We start from the raw sequence: 23,869 nt of genomic DNA on the forward strand, positions 1-23,869 counted from the left end.
ATGCATCTTTAACCAGTGACTCCATTATTTTACCCGGAACAGAAGTTAAACTAACTGGTCTGTAATTACTCGTGTCGCCCTTCGATCCACCTTTGTGAATTGGGGACACATTTGCACATCTCCAGTCAGTGGGAACCTCCCCTGAGTTCAAGGATGCTCTCATAATTATGGCTAAGGGTTTGCTTAGTTGCTTTTGACCATACTTTTGACATCGGAAGCACTGTAGTGGGTTTGGAATATATGGCCTGACATTGCATACCAGATATCCAGCCTTAATGGATGTTGGACAATGCGGTGTGTTAAATGTCAAGATGAGATTTCGTGTAGGGATCAGATTGCCATCTTTTCTGGTGGAGATTCTTTTTACTTGAATTACTCCTTGATCTTTGAGTTCTTCTAGTATTTCCTCTTCAGATACATCTAATAAATCCCAGTCTGAGATCACTCCTTTAGAGGTGTTCAGTGATCTGTGGTGTGTCACAGTTACTGGAAAACCTACAAAGAGACTGATGCTCAAAAGTCGCTCAGAATGTTTGGTGTTGGAGGTCTCGATAAGAATATCTCCTGACCTGGTCTGGAGATATTCTGCATACAGGTCTCAAGGCCTCATTTTAGGAAGGATGTTGATTTGCTTGAGCGTGTACAGAGAAGGGCAACAAGTTTGGTGAGGGGAATGAAGGGATCGTCTTACCAAGAGAGGCTTAAGTTCTGCAAATTGCAGTGGTTGGAGACTAGGCACCTGCATGGTGATCTGATTGAGGTGTATAAGGCCTTGAATGGGTTGAGCACGCTGAATTCTGATGGGATCCTTCCACTTGTTCAAATTACGACCCTAAGGGGGCATAAATTCAAATTAAGAAAAGACAGATGTAGAATAGATGTGCAGAAATTTGCCTTTAGCCAACGGGTGGTTAATTGCTGGAACAAACTTCCATCTGTCGTTGTGGAAGTTGATAGGTTAAATAAATTTAAGAAGGAACTGGACAGGCATTTGGAGGGAATGGTGTGATTATTTTTTTTTTTTTGGCTGATGCTGCATAAGCTCATACACTTGCTTTCTTGCATCACATGCCACAACTACTAATACTACCTCAGTCTCTTTACGGACTTGGGAGATCCAGTTCTATTTTCTAGTTCCTTTTGGACTCTGAATGGTGAGAGTTTGCCAATTGCATTTTCACTAGTTGAGTGAATTATCAAGAAAGTTGAAACAGGATGTGTCTGTCTCAGTTTTCTGGCGTTTGGAAGTTCCTGCAATGGAACTATCTTTCTTTTTTAGATGTCTGGGGTGCGTCTGGCAGCTCAGATAAGTCAGTTTGCTTTACTCATGACGTGCTCTTTTTGGCCCTGGGAGATTGTCTTTTTCTCCCAGGTTACGAGCCCCGCCACATGGAAGCAAGAACTGTGCCACCTAGTGACCCAAGTGAAGAGAAGGTTAGTATGTACTAAAAAATAAAAAAGGGTTGAAGAAAGGTACTTTCCTTTCTAAGTTATATTATTTTAATAGATCTATTTAATTGTAATACGCAAGAGTTAACGGACTTATGAAACTCAGGAGAAACGTATATATAGGAAAGCGTATTAGATAATCACTATGAAAAGCGCTGCGGTCACAAATATCGCTTGGCACTCGGGGCTCTTTAGCCAGCAGGTGGTTGATTTCTGGAACAAACTTCCATCTGTCATTATAGAAGTAGACAGCTTAAATAAATTCAAGGCAGAACTAGATAAACATTTGAAGCGAATGGATGGGTGAAGTGGGAAGGCGTTTTTTTTTTTTTTTGGCTGATGCTGTATACGCTTGCTTTCATATGCTTCTACTAATGCTAATGGCTTAATTGAGCAAAAGAAAAAAGCATGGGTCAGTTAGAGGGTTATCACATTACCATTAGGCAGATATGCAATAAAATCAACGAATAAGTTGAAACATGCAAAAGCTGAATATGAAAAATGGGTTGCAAAAAAAAAAGCTAAAAATAGGGAAAACAAGCTCCTTGGATATGAATGCAAAGAAGCAGAATATAAGTAATTCAATTTACTTTGCATTATCAACCGATGGTACAGGCAACAATCCAGCTTAAGTGGCGAAACTTCAACAGGTATTTTTAAACTATCTTGACTACTGAAATCACATGAATACTGAGGGAAAACAGTGAACAGCCTAGTGAACTATTTTAAAATAAGTGACATTGTATCAGAGAGGTGCCTATCCAAAAAGCTACTGAGGATAAGAGCATGCAAAGGCCTAGGGGTGGATAGCCAGTTATATTAAAAAAGTGGCAGGAAAGTGTGTAGGAATGTTAATAATATCATCGATAAATCAGGGATTATTCCCTTAGGCTGAGAAATTCCAGTGTCTCCCAAACCATAAGGATGGTAGTGATGACCAGTTAAGACTAACAAGTGCAGTTTCAGTCATTCGCAAAATTGTGAAATATTTGGTTAAAATTGTTATACAGGACCATCTTAACGAGTATAATATCTAAGGGTTCTCAGGAAGGTTTCACGAAGGGAGGTCTTGTCTGACTAATCCAGTGATTTTGAATAACAATGTTATAAATCAGTAAGCTGATATTATCTCGGGGCTCACATCTGGTGAGTATGGGCTTGGCATGCCCAGGGTCCTGATCTCCTCTTTCTTGGTGATTCCCTTCTTTTCTTTTCTCTCTCTCTCTTTTTCTGCAACTAGGGAATTTTTTTTTATTTTTTTTTTTTGCTGTTGCAGCATAAGCCTCAGGCTTCCTTGCACCATATAGCTAATAATAATTATTATATATATGGATTTCAGTAAAGCTTTAGCTAGAGTTCCTCATGAGTGTTATTGTATAAATTAGAGCATATCAGGTTAACAGGGAAGATCCATAAGTGGATTAGGGGGTTAGTTAAAGGGAAAAAAGACAGGAAGAGTCACAAATGAGTAGTCTCCAAAGTGGACTGTTAGGCTATTCTGCTTCAAAAGGTTTTTGACTGACTGAAAGTACAGGTTGAAAAATGGCAGTTAAAGTTTAATGATATCAAATGCAAGGTAAATCACCTGTGAAACAGAAACCCAGAAGTTGTTTACAGGCTAGGCATGGAGAATTAAAGGATGTTCAGGATAAGAAAGATTAAAGAAAGACATGAAGGAATTAAAACATTATAGAAAGACATTAAGCTCAACATGCAATATAAACAGGTGGAAAGAAGGACATACAGTATTCTGTGATTTATCAGAATTTTATAAGAAAAGAGGAGGACCAAAAGATAATTATTCCTCACTATGTAACAAAGGTGAGAGTACACTTGAAATATTGTACCTAGGCTGAAAGCCACATCTAATGAAAGACAGAAAACTTCGAGAGGAACAAACAGAAGATATGGTCTGGGGAGCTTAGTAATTGGACAGCTTAGGAAAGACTTCATTGTGTTGTGTGTGTGTGTGTGTGTGTGTGTTGCCCTGAAGAGGGGGGATAGTAAAAAGGATGAGGGAGAAATATTCTCATTGGTGAATAAGATGAACTAGATGCACAACTATAAAACCTTAGAGATCTTATGAAGTTTACTATTAGACAGCATGTTCTGGAACATTAGAATAAGTTATCTTCAAGGATGGTTGCTGTTGTTGTTATTTGGTTTTTAGGAGCATTAGCAACTAAGGCCATATTGCTCCGGGGATATGCGGTGGTCATTCCCCGACCTTTCCGTATTTGGTGGTGACGGGCTCCAACCCCGGTCTAATCAAGAAGCGTGTGCTGCGCACTGCTGCTCCTGCCCACCTGGCTACGGAGGCGCCAGGATGGTTGCAGCAGAGAGTTTGGCAAAGCTCAAGGAAGAATTCTAGGGGCACTTTTTTTATGACAGGAATAATAAGAAATGGTTCCTCCCTCATAGATCTAGAATAATTTCCTGCTTTCTTTTTTTTTTTTTTTTTAATGAAAACCCCAAACACAAAAGGTATTTAGAACCTATACCATGCAATGAGCTGAAGGCCAAGAACACATAAGATACTTGCTGATACACACAAATTTAGATTGCAATATTCAGGAAGTTTATTCCAGAGAACAAAAATATTAATATACATAGTATAAAAAAAATTTATACTATGTATATTAATATATATGATAAAAAAAAGTATTATATCATGTGAAAATTCTTAACAAATAGGTTTTATTAAACTCATAAATAATACAAGCTCAATACTACACTAATTTGTTAGCAGGAGACATTTAAGGATTCTTGTCAAACCCCATCTTCAGACCATAAATGCTATGGCCTTCCGGTGTGGGAGTCTCTTAGAATTGGAGGACAACTGTCTTACTACAAATAAAAACTAAAAAAGAAGAACCTTCAAGGAAAACTTATTTTATTTTTTTATTGAACTCTTCAATGATTTTTCAATCAACAGGAAACAAATTTCAACAACCTATATTTCAGCATTTTCAAAACAACAATAGAAAAAGAAATGAAGAAATGATTTCATCCCATTCCCCCACACCATCCCATAACACATACCATGTAAATACCACAAACTCTTCCATAAGGAAGAGTTTTTGTGGTATTTGACTCTGCCCATCAGCATGTAATACCATCCAAATAGCTGGAACACCAACAGAAACCCTACTGAAGACTTTACCCTGGAACCACTTGATTTGTAATCTGACCTTTGCCCTAAGGCATCCATTTATCCTGGGAAACCTCGAAATGGATCTTACCCCATTTCTTCATAAGGCCCTGCATTAGGCAAGTTTTTGTAGTTTTGTATTGCCATGCAGGTAGCTAGAAGACCAGTTCCACCAAAGCATATATAGATATTATTGTTGTTTGTTTCTGTTTAATATTTATAGGGTTTTAACTTGAATATAGTTTTAAATTTCTATATTCCAAATGTACCGTAATGTATTTTAATGTATTCCAAATCTTCTGTATTCGCAAAATAATTTTTTTTAAATTTATAATAACTTAACAACAGTTGTAATTTCTTAATTCAATTTCCATGTAAGTAAAATGTTCTTATATCCCCCATGGCATTTATGGTTTGAAGACTGGGTTCGGCAAGTATCCTGAAATATCACATGCTAAAAACTTTGTGTAGTATTCAGCTTGTATTTATGAATTTAATAAAACCTATTTGTTAAACATTTTTACATGGTATAATAGTGTTTTTTATTATATACAGGTAGTTCTCGACTTTATGAGTTAATTCGTTCCTAGCAGGCACTCATAAAGCGAAAACTCGTAAAGTGGGAATTTATTTCCCATAGACAAAAGGTTAAAAATAGGGGTTACATTCTCAACAATGAAATTAGTTAGCTAATTAGTTTATGTTTAAACAATGATTGATTTATCAAAAGAAATGAAAACGTAGCCTGTAAAATCAAGCAAATTATAATAATAGAGAAACTATTTACAACTTACAAATGTTAAAGAATGTTTATTCTTCATCATCATCAACAAAATGTACGCTTGATGATCACTCATTATTGGCTCAGAACTCTTTGGTTTGTTGCACAAAGAGTCGTCTTCTTCAGAAATGTTTCAAGAGGCATTTGTTTCCAAGATAATCTTCTCTTTCAATTATAAATTTCATGATTGCATGCATAAGCATTTTTTAATGCCACACACAAATTGCTAACACAATTTGCGTGGAGTAATAAGTTTACGAAGCTTTAAAAAAAGAATGAAGAAAAGATTCTGAAAATTTGTTTTTTATATGATTGAAGATTTCAGTAAAGGGGAAACACATTTCACCATAATAACGTAAAAAACCACATAGTTCCAGCTATCAGTATTTTTACAAATGCAAGAAGACTTTACTATCTGTTTATAATTGCTTGCAGTAAGAGAAAAGACAAATAAACCGGAAAGTGCAAATTGTTTTTTATTGTTTTATGGTCGTGACCTCCAGAAATGCTTTAGAAAAATATCACAAAGGCGTTTAAATTTGATTCTTATAACGGAACATATGATAACGATGAAAGTGTAGTGCATTATGATTTGAATTGGTAACTAATACAATTTAGGAACCTGCTCACGATCTTTTATATGGCCTTAAGGTCACGAGCGTGACCTTAAAAATGACATTTTAGAGAGATAAATAGCTTAGTTATACAGCGAAAATTTCAACTTCTGAGATCTTGAAATGAATTACCAAAAAACAATGTGTTATTGGGTTCAACATTACGGTATTTTAACAATACGATGGTGTCTCTGCAACTGATTAATATCGTAAAACGGGGTACACTGTATTGTATAGCTACGCACATGGTTTGGAATGCGGTATTTATGAATGTTTAACATTCATTTTTTGCAATTAATGTTCATATTTTTGATTTTGTTAATACTTGGGAAAAAAACTCATAAACCAGGGAACTCGTAAAGCAAGAACTGCCTGTATATATTAATATATACAGGGTGATTCAGGAGGAACAGTAAATATTTTGGAAGGTTATAGTATCGATTATTCTGAATAAAAATGTTCATATAAACATATGTCCAATTCTCAATGGATACAGATACAGCTGTTTGAAGTTGGTGCGCACAAAGCCATTATGAGAGGTATTAAAGAACAATAAATAACATTGTATATACTGACTTTTTGAATGATACAAAACACAACTAATTGACAAATTTTTTACAGTTCACAAATGTTCAAAAATCCCACTGCCACCCTCAATGCACTTCGCAACTCTTGTGGTAATACGACTTGTTGTTCTTCTGAGGTTCTTTTGTCATTCCTTTATTCCTACATCTTTGTATACTGTGCTTTTCATCCATCCCCACAAACAAAAATCTAATGGGGTGAGGTATGGAGACTTTGGTGGTCAATCCATCTTTCAGGGAAAGTTCGATTTAGATATTGTATCACCAGATTGGTATAATGGGCAGGAGCTTTGTCATGCTGAAAGTACACACTAATCCTTCTAGCCAAAGAAACATAGTCCAATAGTAGTGGAAGTTTGTTTTGCAGAAAATCTGCGTAAATGGGCACTGTTAGATGATTTTGTAACACAACAGGCCCAATCAACTGATTGTCAATGATACTGCACCACACATTGCTTCTCTGTAAAGGTGTGATAGTGCACCACACGTTTACAGAGAAGCAACGTTAAAAATTTGTTACTACAGTGCCAAGTGGATTTGTCAGACCTATGAGAGTTATGGGTGATGCTGATACTGTCACAGGTGAAAATAGCTTCATCACTGAACAGTATTAATGGAATTAATTGGTGATTAGCATTAACCACAGACAAAATTCCAATTGCTGGCCATTATCTCCTGGTCGACGGTGTTGCACCCGCTGTATGTGAAATGGATACAAGCTGTGCTCATGTAACGTTCACCATACTCTTGTCTGGGGAACACAGATACGCATAGAAATTCTTTGTGTGCTAATAGTAGGACTACATTCACTAGTAAACGCTTTTGAATCCAGTATTCTGCAGTTAGCATACCATTGACAGTATTCTCTATAAGCAACAAGAGCACTTCCACCACAAAAACCATAGACAAACACCATATCGGCATATTCAGCATGTATGAAGGTGTGCGGCATTCTTAACAACACTTTTAACACCAAACAGCGTCAGGTTATAATTGCTTCTTGTTCACATACGATTCAGGGAGCTGTGGGTGCCAGTTTCAAACAGCTGTATCTCTGTATCCATTGAGAATTGGAAACAATTATATAAACTTTTTTTTTTTTATGAAAATCCCAAACACCAGAGGTATTAGAACCTACAGTACTTAGTACCATGCTTGGGTTGGAGAAGACGAAATAAGATATTTGTTGACATTAGACTTGAACTTCTGTAGACTGTAATTTTCAGGAAATACGTATGAAGGAAGGTTGTTCCAGAAAATGGCAGATGAATGAAAAAACAAGGAAGACAAAAAGTTGGTTCTGTGAGCTTGAAATTGGAACAGTAAATGGATGTTGGCTGGTGGCGGCAGTGTTTGGACTGTTTTGAAGGAGAGAGAGAGAGGGAATTACAGAAGCCAATTCAGAAGAACAGTGCCCATGGAAGTATCTGTACAAAAGGCATGCAGCAGAAACATTACATCTACAAGACAGCAAGAGACTCTGTTAGAAAGAAGTCATGATTAACCTAACTGCCCTCTCTGAGTGGAATCTAGAAGCCTGAGGAAGGTTTTGGGGGCACCACCCCAGATGTGGGAACAATATTCCATGGTAGGGAGGATATGCGATTTGTACAGAGTGAACAGTTGTTTGGAAGAAAAGTAACGCCGAGAGCGAAAGAGAAAACCAAGTTTTTTAGATGCAGAAGAAGCAATATTTGTAATGTGCTTGTGCCAAGAGAGATTAGAAGTCAGGGTAATCCCCAAAAGAATAAATCATTTTGCCTAGAAATCAGAGTGTCACCAAAGATAAGCATAGGAGCAGAAGAATCCTTTTTGCGAGATATAAGACAAGACTGAGTCTTAGAACGATTCAAATCAACTAAGTTGTCTTTGCCCCAATGGAGAATTACCTGGAGATCGGCATTTAAGGAATTGGGGCGGATATTTGAGAAGTTGAAGCTGATTGAGCAGGGCAAGGTTTCTCAAAATGGAAGAAGTTCATTAATATACAAGAGGAAAAGAACTGAACCTTGGGAGGACACCAGCATTAGTGGAGAAGTTAGAAGACAGAGCGTCATCTACCATCACCCTCAAGTGAGCAATCAGAGAGAAAACTGGATAACCAATTACAAAAATCAGTTACCAAACCATAAGATGGAAGCTTGCTTAGAAGACCTTTATGCCAAACACGACCGAAAGCCTTTGAGATGCCAAGAGCAACTACTTGTGTTTCACCACACTTTTCCATTGAATTTGTCCATAAATGAGTAAAATAAGGCAGAATATTGCCAGTGGATCGAAACTGATGGAATCCATACTGGCAATTGTTGATCAGATGGAAGGTTTCTATGTACTTTAAGAGTTGGCAGTTAATTTATTTCCCCATTATTTTAGAAAGAGTAGAAGTAATTGCAATGGGACGATAATTGGATGGGAGGGACTTGTCACCCTTTTTAGGAACTGGCAGGATATGAGCAAATTTCCAAGAAGGAAAAACACCTTTGGAATAAGAAAGTGTAAAAAGGCAGCAAAGAATAGGAGTAAGTTCAGGAGCACAGGTTTTGAGAACAAGTGGAGAAATACCATCAGGACCTGGAGCTTTCTTAGCATCAAGATTCGTCAAAATCCTTCTGACATCCTTTTGACAGAAGACCACAAGAGGCATTGAATGGAGCATGTTGGGAATGGTGGGAGGTGTTTTACCAAGATCATTAATACATGAGTTGGAAGGAAAATGGGATGCTAGCAGGTCAGCTTTATTCTTGGCTGAATTAACAACAGAACCATCTGGTTTTGATAGAGGTGGGAGCAGAGATGAGCAAAAGTTGCATTGTGTGTGTGTGTGTTTAATGTTGCAAAATCTGATGTGGTTATGGTGTGCCTATTCACAGGAATGTTATAAATAATAATTAATATGAAGCCAGCTCAATGTCATTTCAGCTCAGAAACTATTTATATTTGATCATAAATTCCAATTTCTTTCTTTCTTCCAATATTTACCTCCTCTCCAATAATGTGATTTAACGTCATCGATTCTCAGAGATTAGCCGGAGAAAGCAACATAGAAGTTCGATGTTGTTGATAATGTGCTCAGTCAATCAAATGATGTTTGACTGTTAGATGTTTCGAACAGTGTGAACACTGAGGAAAATCATCGCATGTGAGTAGATGGAGGTGAGTCAGATGAGTATGTCCTATTCTAATCTGTGCGAGTACCACTTCTTGCCGAACTGTCTGAATGCTTGAGTGCCAAAATTTTGGATGGCAAAAGCTGCGGCCAATAGCTTTGGCAAGAGATCAGAATGCTCATCTACCATTGGGGCAAGAAGCAAGTTTTCTATTCTTAGCCTGTTCAAAATCTAGTTTGGACTGATTAATGACTGCTTTACAATTGTTTCGATCTTTGGTGTAGGCAGAAAATGTCACTGAAGAATTGGAAACAAGCCAATTACGATATGCAACATTCTTCTCTTGAACAGCCTTAGCACAACAACAACAACAACAACAACAGCCTTTATTGGAAAACCAAGGTTTAAATAAAGGACGAGATTTTAAAGTTGAGTGTTGGATAAAGGATTCCATTCCTACAAGAATAATTTCACTGAAACAATCTGGCAAACGTTGACATCAGAAGTTTTGAAACAGTAGTTCTGACCAAGGAAAAGAAGAAAAGAAACCTAGCAGATCATTCCATTTTGCATTCTTGTAATGCCAAACAATACGAGGTTGGGAATAGCCAAGAGATAAAGGCTCCATTGGAGAAGAGACAATCACCAAGTTGTGAACTGAGGTACCTAAAGGACCACTCACTTTGACCGTGTACTTAGAAGGGTCGTTTGTGAGAAAAAGGTCAAGCATATATATCCTGCGTGTACACACACACACACGAGAGAGAGAGAGAGAGAGAGAGAGAGAGAGAGAGAGGACACAAATATGACAAAAATAAATAAAATTATGAAAATTTTTATGTTTAAATCAAAATGGAATACAAAGAATATAATTTAAGTATTAGATATTAATAATTATAAATTTAATCAGATATCATTAATGAAACTACAAATTCTGGGCACATCCCACTGATGAACAGCCTTCCCACGTGCTCTTTAACAACCAACCTAAAACAAACAGTCCAGGCACCTTACCATCCCAACAGTTGTGGTTGGCATGGTCTCATTCTACTGCTCTTTCATAATGTTGTTGTTCAACTTCTCCTAGAGTAGAAATATTTTTTGAATTTCTCATTAGAATTTGCAGATTTAGCATTAGTAGAGACATATGATGCAAGAAAGAAAGCTTATAACACCATCAGCCAAAAAAAAAAAAAAAAAAATTCCCATTTAACCCATCCATTCATGCCAAAAGTTTGTCCAGTCCTGTTCTTCCTCAAATTTATTTAAGCTATCAACTTCCACAATGACAGATGGAAGTTTGTTCCAGAAATCAACCACCCACTGGCTACAGGTAAATTTTCTGCACATCTATTCTACAACTGTCTTTCCTCAATTTGAATTTATGTCTCCTCAGCTGCGTAATCTGAGCAAGAGGAAGAATCCCATCAGCATTAAGCTTGCTGAAGTCATGCAGGGCCTTATACACTTAAATCAGATCACCTCAGAAGTGTCTAGTCTCTGGAAGCTGCAATTTTAAGAACTTAAGCCTTTCTCGGTAACAGTAATCCTTTGTTCCCCTCACCAATCTCATTACCCTTCTTTCTCTGGAAAGATACTCATTCCAGTATCTCTATATTCTTACTAAAATGAGGCTGCCAGACCTGTATGCAGTAAGTAAATAAATCTTTATTTGTTCTACCAAATATAAATAATGTAGTACATTAGTAAGAGACAAATTCAATTTATGGCAGAAAAGGCCAGGGGATAGATACTCGAAGTGTGGTCTGATGATTGCCTTATACTAAGGGATAATCACTTCCCTATCTTTACCAGAAAAATTCCTGAATATCATTGACAACACATAATGAGCTACTCTCACTGCCCATCTACACTGCTCAGAAAACCCAATATCCGACTGCACAATTACCCCCAGATCTTTTTTATTCTGCATTACATTGAGCGTAGTACTGCACAGTTGGTCAGTTATTCAAGGATTACTGCTACCCATATGCAGTACTTTGCATTTGTCAATGTTAAACTTCAGTTATCACCTGTCACCCCATCTACCCAACTTTGCTATTTCTGTTGCAGTAGCGTACTGATTACAGTCATTAGTAAGCCTGCAAACCTATGTAAAATCTTCAAACTTGAGCATTAAGCCTGATATAACTTCATTAATATCACTGATAAATACAGAAAATGGCCAAGCAACAAAACCTTGGAAACCTAGTGCATTAAACAACTGAGATATGATCTGATTGAGGTGTACAAGGCCTTGAATGGTTTGAGCAGGCTCAATGCTGATGGAATACTTCCACTTGCTCAGATTAAGAACCTGAGAGGGCATGGATTCAAGAGGAAAGATAGTTGTAGTTGTAGAATAGATGTGTGTAAGTTTGCCTTTAGCCAACAGGTAGTTGATTGCTGAAACAGACTTCCATCTGTTGTTGTGGAAGTTGATAGCTTAAATAAATATAAGGCTGAACAAGACACATTTGGAGTGACCGGATGGGTGAAATGGAAAGGACTTCTTTTTCTGGCTTATGCTCTATAACAGGGGTGGGCAACTTTTTTCGTCAGCAGGCCGAATGAAATTTTCGTATCATGATGCAGGCCGAATGAAATTTTCGTATCATGATGCGGGCCGGAATAGATTGAACGATTTAATAAAAAAAATCAGAACCTAAAAAATGTTATATTACTTGAATTACCAAATTATTAATGTATTTTTAAAAAAAATATCTGAATGTCCAATTATCACTGAAAATGCGGCATTCGGCATCAATTTTTCTTTTTTTTTTAATTGGCTCATTTTATGGGCTATAAATTATATTAAATTAAAAATTGTAATAATTAGAAAAGGCATAAAACATAAAATATCTCGCACCAATATTATTTTTTTCAATAAGAAGTCAAACCCAAAGGAACTTCGTTCGATCGATGCTACAATAATAATTAGGAAATAACTCTTTGACACTGCGTAGAATCACTTGGTTACTGTTGTACTGGCCGCGATTCCCGATTGAACCGAATTAAGCCGAACGTTTACGGCGAGTGTAGTCAGGTATGGATTTTCTATATTTATGCATTTACCAAGGGGGACGGATTCAACATTGTCGCGGGCCGGCTGTTGCCCACCCCTGCTCTATAAGCTTGCTTCCTTGCATCATATGCCTCAACTATGTTAATGCTAAATCTGCAAACTTGAGCATTAAGCCTGATATAACTTCATTAATATCACTGATAAATATAGAAAATGGGCCCAGTACTAAACCCTGGGGAACTCTACTAATAATATTAGTCCACAAAGAGTAGTGTCCATTGATTACCACTCTGTCTTCTCCCACTCCACCATCCCTTTATCAATAGCAGTAATTTGCCCTTAATGCCATACTGCTTGAAGTTGCACAGCAGTCTTTTATGTGCAACAGTATCAAAAGCTTTCCTAAATTCAAGCATGTGATATCAAAATTATTTTTTTGCATCCGATTCCTTTGTGAGCATATTGTAGTATCCAATGAAATTTGTCAGACAAGATTTCCCCTTAACAAACCCATGCAGTGTCTGAACTATAACTGCTGTCTTGTCTAGATGATCCTGCAATGCTTCTTTAACCAGTGACTCTACTATTTTCCTAGGAACAGAAGTAAAACTAACAGGCCTGTAATTACTAATGGCACCCTTTGACCCCCCCCCTTTGTGAATTGGGGATACATCTGTGCACATCTCCAGTCCATGGGGACCTTCCCTAAATCCAAGAATGCTCTCATAATTACGACTAAGAGTTAGTTTACTTCCTTTGCTGCCTCCTTTATTATAACTGGATAGATCCCATCCACCCCCAGGTGCCTTTCTTTCCTTTGCTCTGTTATTACAAAATCATTTAGCTTCCTGTTAGAGTCTGAGAAACTTCTGGTATCCACTTCCCTACAGAATACCTCATGTGTGAATGTAGATGCAAAATACTCATTCAGTTTGTCAGCTACCTGAGCAGGATCATCAACAGTCAAACCATTGATATCAAGTGGACTAATCTGGTTGGTATGAAAAGTCTAATGGCTTCCAAGATTAATTCCTTGAATGCTTCCCTTTTAGAATTTGCTGTTGGTTGGTCACATCAGTTGGTTCCACTATACAGAATTTAAAAGCTGTCTGAGACCACTGTTCTATACAGTTGGCCCAACTGATGATGATGATACTAACAACAAATTCTAAATTTAATTAATTTAACAGTCAATTTAATAAGCGTATTGAGGCCTTTGTGTAATTATGAAAACTAATCAATTTCTCAAAATGAAAAAATAACTACATGGAGCTCTGCATAAAAATCAGTTAACTCCAACTTTGAACTCACCTTCAACATCTTTTTTGTTGTCATATACTTCAAACAGAATTTCAGCAGCAGCATTTTGAATTTCACTACAAACCAAAAAAATTCAGAAAAAAATCAGAAATGGTAGATGTATTCAGTACTTACTGCTGCAAGGAACTAAAATTAGATGCACATTTGAAATCATAAATAATAAAATTGTTACAATACACAATAGTAACTACTGCAAGACATTTCCATTGCCCCTCACACAGAGCCACAGCCACTCTCATATTGCTAGGATCCTGCATTGCATCATACATCAACCTTCTATGAGTTACTTAATAATTGTAGTTTTCATGGCATGCTATATACCACATTCACAAAGAGAACATGGCAGGAAAAAAAAAGAAAAAATATTTCAAATATTACAAAGAACTATACAGGCGGGTGCCTGTATAGTTCTTTGTAATATCTGAAATATTTTTTCTTTTGCATTCTTATTTGCATTCCTGTATTGCATTCTTAATTAGTTCTCCACAGATGGTGTTGGGAAAACAACACACTAAACTGCACTATGGGTTCTACAGAAATAAAGGCACTTACCTTGGGAAACCTAGGTAAGTTGAGAGCACCTTTGACAGGTGCTCTCAACTTTGTAATAGTTTATCTACCAATTACCTAAAAATTGTCATTTGTTAGCTTCCTTGGGCATCACCATTAACCTGGCAGTAGTCCCACCCTTAAATGTAACAAACATGCTTGTGCAGCACATGACTGCTGCCCAACTTTGTATTTTTATTTCAGAAAAAGTTTGATTTTATTGAATTTTGCTTAAACATACCACTGCTTGATCATTTACTAATGGATTGTCATACATATTTTTAAATTTTCAAATCTTTAATGAAAAATTTAAAAAAATTGTTTTATACTTTATTTTCAATTAAACAAAATCTTTATTAGTTCTGTTTTAAAAAAATTACATTCATAAAATATAAAAATGAAACTAATAGTTACTGGCAATTTCCAGTTTAAAAAGATTTCACAAAAATTCAAACTTACAGAGGTAATGATACATATTTCAAATATACAAAGGAATAAATACGTAAATAATAATAATTCAAACAAAAAACCATTTTACCTCAATAACAATCAAGACAAAAAAAGCACAAAAATTTTGCACAACAATTAAACATAAAAACAGAATACCAATTTCTGTAGCAGAGATATCAACCAATTCAGTCATTGTGCTACTTTCATATTTGGTAATTTGATTGTTTTTTTTTTTTTTATTTATTTTTTTTTTTTATAATAAATTGTTTATTACACTTTTGATGGACAAAGTGAATTTTTTGGCTGAGTCAACTCAGTCAAGAAGAGTGAATGGAGCCATCAGGTCAATTCAAAATAATTATCATTTCACACAATAACAGCAGCCAGTGAGTGAGTGAGGAATTTAAATGAATCAATGTATTTAGCCATGTGGACATCAAGATATTGAGTGCCCAACTGTCTAAGGGAAATACCCAGAAATTCGTGTTTTTCTTCAAATTTTCAACAACTTTGGGGAAAACTAAAATGAAAATTATCAGATTATTCAGTTACTTCTGAAGTAATCAAATGAACACACACACAAGGTTATTTTCATGACTAAAGCATTCTTATTAAGCTGATTAAATCAGTAATCAATTTCATTTGAGAGCCACCACACTTCTTTCAGTGTTAGAGGGGGCTTATTGTTTGTTGGGCTCTTTGGAATTCAGTTATGTATTTCAAAGGGCAGATCCTGCCTCTCTTGTTCATTTTTTTTTTCTTCTTTTCTTTTGAGGGGGTGGAGATTGGGGTGGAAATAGTATAGGAAAATGAAACATCCAAATAAGTCTAAATATAATAAGATATTACATGCATATTAAAAGTATTTATTTATTTATTATGATAGCTTTAACTCTCTGTGTGTGTGTGTGTGTGTGTGTGTGTGTGTGTGTGTGTGTGTGTGTGTGTGTGTGTGTGTGTGTGTGTGTGTGTGTGTGTGTGTGTGTGTGCACACATTTGAAATAATTTCAATTTTACAGCACTTTAGAAAATAATTTGGTGTATTAATATGTGGCATTAAAGCAACTGCTGTTATATACAATTAGTCATTATATGCACATTAAATTTGATATTAACAAAGATTTTTAGATTAATGCACATTATAGTAATTATAGTATTCATGTGAGATTACATGAACTGTTCAAGTGCATTATGGGTGGATTAAGTCTACACAGGTGTTTTTTCATTCACATTTCTAAACCTTTTTTCGCAATAGTATGTTACATTAATGACCAGCATCACAAATAGAAATATAAACAAATGATATTTATTAACAGTTAAGGCAAAGCTAAGTAATATTTGACAGGTGCTCTCAAAATATTCCAAAATGAGCATTTGCAACTGTTATACAACAGTTTTGGTAAACACAACAATTATGGCTGAAATGTTATCAGAAGCCCTCAATTTGGTTCAGTTTATCATTTTAAATGGAAAACAAAATGAAAAGTTCACCAGGTGCAAACTAATATTTAGTTGTACCACCTCTGGCCCTGATGACAGCAGCACACCGTGAAGCCACTAACAAGATCAATTTCTGAAGATAATCAACTGATAGTTTGTGGTTCCAAACAAGAATTATGGCTTCCTGAAGTTCACAAAGGGTCTTTGGTTTCTTTCTTTCTGGCAACTGCAGATTCCACATGATGCTAACAGTTCTTAGAAAAACTCTTTATTATATACTCTATAGGATTCAGGTCCGGGCTGCTTCCTGGCCAGCTAACAGTTGTAATGGATCGTTCTTCCAACCATTTTTTCACCTGGAACAAATGTAAACACATTACTGTCGAGCCTCTAATGCAGAAATGAAGCTGAAGTAACTATAGAAGTGCCTACTTACACTTTTTGTCGAATGACAAGGAGCAGAGTTGTCCTGAAAGATGCAGTTACTTGGCAGTTTGAAATGGTCTCTAATGGTTGGCAGCAATTTGCCTTCCAATATAGCCAGATATCCATTGGCATTTACAGAATCTTTTATGAACTGCAGGTGACCTACTCCACGATATGAAATGCTCTCCCATATCATTTGGCTGGTAGGGAATTTCACTGTAGACGCCATACAGTCTGGATGGCATTCTTCACCACAAGTCTACAGCAAATCGTTTGTCTCCCATCAGAGCCATGCAGGTTGAATTTCTTCTGATCCAAGAAAATAACTGACTTCCACTGCCCGAGGGTCCATTTGACATGCTCCTTACGCCAAATTAATCGGGGCTTTTTTCATTTTTTGCGAGGAGGGGACTTCTTCCAAGTCCATTTTTGAAGAGGCATCTTCTGACTGTTACTGCACTTGCTATCACACCTGTTCTTACCATTCTCTTTTCAGCTCAGAAAAAGAAGCTTTACGGTTTTTAAGGCATAAGCGCTTCAAAATGTGGTCCTGTTTAGGCATACAGACTCGTTTGCATCCGGTTCCTTTTTTTCCTATCAGCAGAATCAGTATTCTTGAGTTTAGAAAGAAATCTACTCACTGTTGACTGATTACAAGACACTCTATAAGCAATATGATGGGAAGAACATCCTTCCTCACATAAAGCAACAATAGCACTCTTTCTTCGTGGCGTCAACTGCACAACTTGCCATCCTGACACAAGCAAGAAATGACTGCAACTCTTGCAGAGTTGCAGTCAGAGCGTGCTTATACAGCTGAAAGTAACAGCTGATGCAATATCACGTGTCAATCTTATATGATGCAATCTGTAAGAAATATTGCCATATACTTATGTTATCTGGATGAAAATTACAATTTTAAGGGGTGATGCACTTTCTTTGAACACCAGGGTAAATGGTGCTGACTAAAGATAGGTGTACTTTATGTGCAATTTAGTAGCAACATATTTGTCTATGTTTAGTCTGACACTAAAAACTAAAAATAATGCTAAAATCTGAAACCAACGTTAATATTAATACGGGGGGGGGGGGGGGGTGTTCAAATTATAAGGTCTCCAAATTGATTTCACATAAAGTACACAAGATACAGAAGTAACACTTGCCTCACCTATCAACGTAGTCTCCTAGAAGTTGCACACGTTTTTCACGCCTGTTCTTCCAAGCTGTGAAGGCCACAGCAAAACTTTCTTTGGAGGTATGTTTGGCCCACCTGTAAATGGCAGAAGCAGCTGCTTGTCGACTAAGAAATTTTCTGCCACAAAGAGCATCCTTCATCATTGGGAACAACTAAAAGTCATTAAGTGCAAGGTCAAGAAAGTATGCAGGATGTGGGATAACTTCAATGTTATATCTTTAAAAAAAATTTTGCACTTTCCAGAACAGGGTAAAGTGTTGTCCTGATGGAAACGAATGTGATTCAGTCTGTGTAGATGTTTTTTCTGAAGTGCTGGAAGGAACTTTTTCTTTAGAACTTCTTCATATGAGTTTCCTGTCCCTGTAGTGTCCTTGGGTACACAACATGTAAGGATTATTCCATCAATATACCAAGAAAACAGCAAACATCATTTTCTCTGCACTTGCAGCAACACGGAACTCTTTTGGTTAGTGGTGAATCGGTGCATTTCCACTGGACACACAAGTTGGCGTGACTGTCTTTTTGTTTCTGAGAAAGCTGCCTTGGAACCCACTGAACTGACACCTTGCTCATGCTGAGATCATCATGGAGTAAGGTATGCACAGAGCCAACAGAAATGGCTGTAGCTATTTCATCCACTGTTGATCTTCTGGGTGACAGAAGATCAACAGTGGATGAAAGCCAGCAAATCCGTACGACTGATTCAATGTCTTGGTTTAAGTGCTATGAAAACATTCAGAACTAATTGGCAGTTAGACTAAAAGCAGTTGCACGTGTACACTTTGATGATTTTAATTTTATAAGAAATAAATTTGGTCACCTTATAACTTGAACACACCACGTGTTCAAGTTATAAGGTGACCAAATTTATTATCATTATCAATCCATTCATCCACATGGGCATTCCCCCTGCTACTCCTGCAGGGATATGAGTGAAGAAATAACCAAATGACATGAACTGTTCATGCATACTCATTTCTGTTGTCACAATAACAGTTTTACTAATTATAATACATTTCAGTGCTTTCTTAGTAAGGCAATTTTTTCTTCTTATTATTATTACAATCTGAAATTAGCATCTGAAAATTAATACACATTAAATTTATCATTAAAGGAAATAACAGCAAACTGGGATCGATCCCAAAACCCTATGAGTATACATTACTTATACTTACTAAGCTGAGACTGAAGCCAGCAGGTAGTTAGTTGGTGGAACAGACTTACATCCCTTGTTGTGGACGTTGATAGCCTAAATAAATTTAAGGCTCAGCTGGACAGGTATTTCGAATGAATGGAGGGGAGAAATGGAAATGTGTTTTTTTTTTGGCTGATGCTGCATAAGCTTGCTTTCTTGCATCATATGCCTCTACTAATGCTAACTCCACAATTGCAATAGTAGGCAAGAAAAGAGGGAGTTCATAATTGCCGCTAAGTATGTACCATTTGATAGCACTGCCTGGAGTTAATGGGTCATAGTTATTACCCAATTGTAATTAAAATACCACTAATTAAATACAATGGGAAAAAATGCCACAAATATAGCAATTTCACTTGCTTCTTTTAGTGTTATTTAGCTACCTTGATTAACAGCAAAATTATAATAAGATTAAAAAAATTAAATACGAAAAACTACCACTACTTAAATATGAAAATAAAAAAAAAAAAGTTAAGTACAAAATAAATAAGTACGAAAAAATGAGAAAAAGAATTGCTATTTACTGGGCAACTCTACTGAGAACTTGGAAATTCTGGCCATTTGCTATCAAAGATCAGTTATTAGTGATGATCAACAACATCATATGGCCGCTGCTGTTATTTCCACAAATGAAAGGTAAATATGTAAGAAATAATAATAACAATGTTGGATTCAAATAATTTTAATCTTATAACAAAACAGTAGACACACACACACACACACACACACACACACACACACACACACACACACACACACACACACACACACACACACACACACACACACAGCAAATAATTTATATTCTACATTGTTTATACAAGAGATTGCAGGAGGCATAGCTTCAAAAGAGAGAAACATGTACTGCAAATATTATTCACAAACTCAATGTGGCCTGCCTGAACCAAAATACAAGCATGTAGTCTATGTAATAAAACAGAATGAGCATTCTTTAGAATAATGCTGTTGATTTCAGCACATGCATTATCCTTTTGAGATCATCTGAAGTGTCAATATACACTGGCTTTTGTGAAATCCCCAAAAGAAAAAATCTAAAGAGGCGAGATCGGCAGAAAGTGGTGGCCAGGACAAATCACCCCCATATCCTATAGTGTAGTGACAATCCTTTAAATATGCTGTTGGGCTCTGATGTTTACAGAACTTTTAAACAGTTAAATATGATATGAGCAGTAAAGCAAAAGGCTTGGGGAAGTGGGAGTGCTATGGCTCAGGGAAGAACTGAGGGGAGGTGATTATCCTCTGAATCACAGCCTTTTGAAATGTACTGCTTGTATGATGTTGGTGGAGCTAACAGAAATGGAACATGACATTGCCAACAGGAACGTCTTTCTGGTGGCTCGATGTAAGGAGTGTGAGCAAATCAGGTGCCAACTCGGCATTGTTATCGGCCTTTATGAGAGCTTGAAGAACAGGGTGGATCCTTGAAGGATTTAAATTAAGGGGCCCCATCAAGTTCTCAGCTGCCCAACTCAATGGCAGAGCTTGCACTTGATCAGTGAAAACAGTACCAATCCCCAAGGCAGAATGCGCTGGACCCACAGGAACTAGTTGTTGGTGGCTATTGTCAGGAAAACGCGGAATATATCGTGCAAAAAGGATAGGTGGAACAGAAGCAGGGTATGTCTGCCAGGGGCAAAAGTTGATGATGTACAGCAGATATCATCTTTTAAGGGCACAAAGGGTGATATTGTTTACATGTTGGCACTAATGATATTAAGAGTAGGAGAATGGCAAAATTATTTAACAAGTAAAGGTCAATGTTGAAAAAAAAGCCATGAGTTAGGGCTGAATTTGAAGTGTCTGCAATTCTGGACAGACACAACAGGAGGGAGTGTATGATGAGAGCCTTGTCAATCAATTTGCCACGGGGAAAGATTGTGCAATGCTCATGGGGTATAATTTTTTTCAGTCTGGTCTGTGCTTGTTAACAGGAGAGACTGCTTCTCAGGGATAGGATACACTGAAATAGAAAAGGTGCAAAAATATTTGCTGATACTATTGAGGCAGTGTTAGGTGGGTCGGAAAACTGCTACCTTGGGGGGGGGATACACGGACTAATAGATTAACAGTAGCCGCTGGCTGAGGTCAAAGTGATTCTTGCACTGCATCTATTGGAATGAGCAGCAGCATGTAAAACAAGGTGCAGGGGATTTCAGAGACTGCTGGGAGTCATTGCAGAACAAGTAAATACATGGGTTGTGTTAGATAACTAAGAGTAAGAACAGGTGCATGTATATTTGCATGTACACCAATATGCTAGGAGTTTGGTAGATGAATTTGATGTGTTGGTCAAAAGAGCAAAGACAGATATTCTTGGGATATCAGAGACGTGGTGCCACACAGATATAAGGAATGCAGAATCGGAATTTGGGGACTACAATGTGTACAGTGTAAAGTGTGTTAGTTGTCTGACAGCACCACGGGCTTCCCACATCTCCACGTTGTATTCTTTGTGAGTGACACAGAACACTGTAGAGGCCAGAGATTTAAAAAGTGTGTGGGGAGTGGTCTGTTGTGTAGCATTATGTTCTGTTGTTTCTCTGACCATTTAGCCGTTTGGCCTCACCGTTGCCCACACTTTGCCACGAGGAGGCAGGTCAGGCAACCAGTATATTATTTAAAATACAATGTGTACAGAAAGGATAGACAGGATAGGAAGGGAGGAGGTGGTTATGCTATTAATTAAGAAACAAAACTCTTGATCTGATTGGGAAGTGCAGCCAGGTGATAAGGGTGGACAGTGCGGTGTTCAGTCAGTTTGGTGTGACATAAACACTGGAAAGCAAAATTGACAGTAGGAGTGTGTTATAGGCCTAATGACTGGGATCAGTAAAATGAACAACTGTACAGAGAAATATAGTGGGCCTGTAAATCAGATTGTCTTATAATGGGGGATTTTAATTTCCCAGATACTGACTGGAACTTGTGAATTGGTTACTCGCACACTTTGCGAGTGCGAGTCCACAGCAGCATGTTCAGGAAGCAACTAGAGAGAGTAATTCTCTTGATCTGATTATCGGTAGTGATTCTTCATGCATTAAGAATCTGCAGATAAAGGAACTACTAGGTGGCAGTGATCACAGTGTGCTGATGTGGGATTTACTCAAGGAGGTAACTACCATCGGGAGTAAGGTGAAAGATTTTTGCTTTCGTAAAGGTGACTACGGTGGTCTTAGACAGTTTTTAAGTATTATAACAGTGGGACCAAATGATTATGTTACCAGCAGCAAATTCTAAATTGGAAGTTTTCAAAGAATTAATCTTGGAAGCTACTAGGTTTTACATACCAACTAAGAAATATTGTTCAAGGTTTAGGCCAAAATAGATGTCCATATGAACTAATGAGACATGTGGAAGAGGAGATAAATGCATGGGATACATATAAATTAACAGGTGACAGAGAAGCCTATGGTAGATATAAGCTGGTCTGTAATAAAGCAACAAAGGATGTTAGGCAGGCAAAGGTAGATTACGAGAAATCTTTGGCAAAGGATGCAAAGAAAAACAGCACACGTCTTTACTTACAAACTCTGGAAGGAAGGGAATGAATCAGATTGGTTCCCTTGATATCGATGGTTGAACTGTTGATGATCCTGCTCATTTAGCTGGCAAACTGAATGAGTATTTTGCATTTACACAAGAGGAGTTATTCAAGAAGGGAAATGCCAGAGTTGTATTGAACTCTGGCAGTGACCTAAACTGAGCAAAGTGGAGCAGAAACTGTTGAAGATAAATGTAAGAAAGGCAACTGGGGTGGATGGGATCTATCCAGTTATATTAAAGGAGACAGCAAAGGAAACAAGATTAGTGAATGGAACAAAGGGTGGCTCTTACGAAGAAAGGCTTAATTTAGGCAATTAGAGTGTCTTGAGATCAGGCACCTACGAGGTGATCTGAGGTGTATAAGGCTTTGAATGGTTTGAGCAATGCTGATGGGATGCTCTATGCTGATGGGATTCTTCCTCTTGCCCTGATTAATTGCCTGAGGGGACATAAATTCAAATTGGGGAAAGACAGTTGTAGAATAGATGTGTGGAAATTTGCTTTTAGCCAATGGGTGGTTGATTTCTAGAATAAACTTTCATCTGTAGTTGTATAAGTTTACAGCTTAAATAAATTCAAGGCAGAACTAAGGAACCAATGATAAGGATGCAGTTTGTTCTTTCAAAGTATAATCGAAATCTGCATGCATTTGAACCCACACACAGCGGAAGCTTCCAGTTGGATGCAATAGGAAGAAGACTACATTTGGTGGTCATTCTGGAAAGAAGGCTATATTGTGTGGCTGTGCATTTTGGATCCTCTTCACAGCAGGTTAGTTTTTGAAATAATTAAAAATTTCTTTCTTTAATTAATATATTAAATTGTCGTTAATATATAGTCTGAATTCCTATAGTCATGTAGGTTAGTTTATTTTTGTATTATAGATAATGTATTAGAAAACAAAATGCACAAGGCATATGGGTTTAGGTAATTAACTATATAATATCGGTGTAGATACACCATAGTTTACCCATAAATTTGAACTATGTATGTAGTGTAAAGACATCATTTTAGTTGTA

At 37.0% G+C, this 23,869-nt stretch overlaps 1 protein-coding gene across 1 annotated transcript in view; it reads right to left on the bottom strand.

Moving 5' to 3' along the window:
• LOC150074942 (uncharacterized) overlaps positions 1-23,869 on the bottom strand; it is a 503,230-nt gene that overhangs the window by 351,406 nt on the left and 127,955 nt on the right. The window contains exon 8 of the mRNA XM_090388998.1: positions 14,023-14,087. Within this exon, the coding sequence (XP_090245124.1) occupies positions 14,023-14,087 (65 nt within the window). The remainder of the gene's footprint in view (positions 1-14,022; positions 14,088-23,869) is intronic.

The sequence above is a fragment of the Mastigoproctus giganteus genome, chromosome 14 (genome assembly GCF_048544385.1).
Source record: "Mastigoproctus giganteus isolate SK-2022 chromosome 14, ASM4854438v1, whole genome shotgun sequence".
NCBI classification, from domain to species: domain Eukaryota; kingdom Metazoa; phylum Arthropoda; class Arachnida; order Uropygi; family Thelyphonidae; genus Mastigoproctus; species Mastigoproctus giganteus.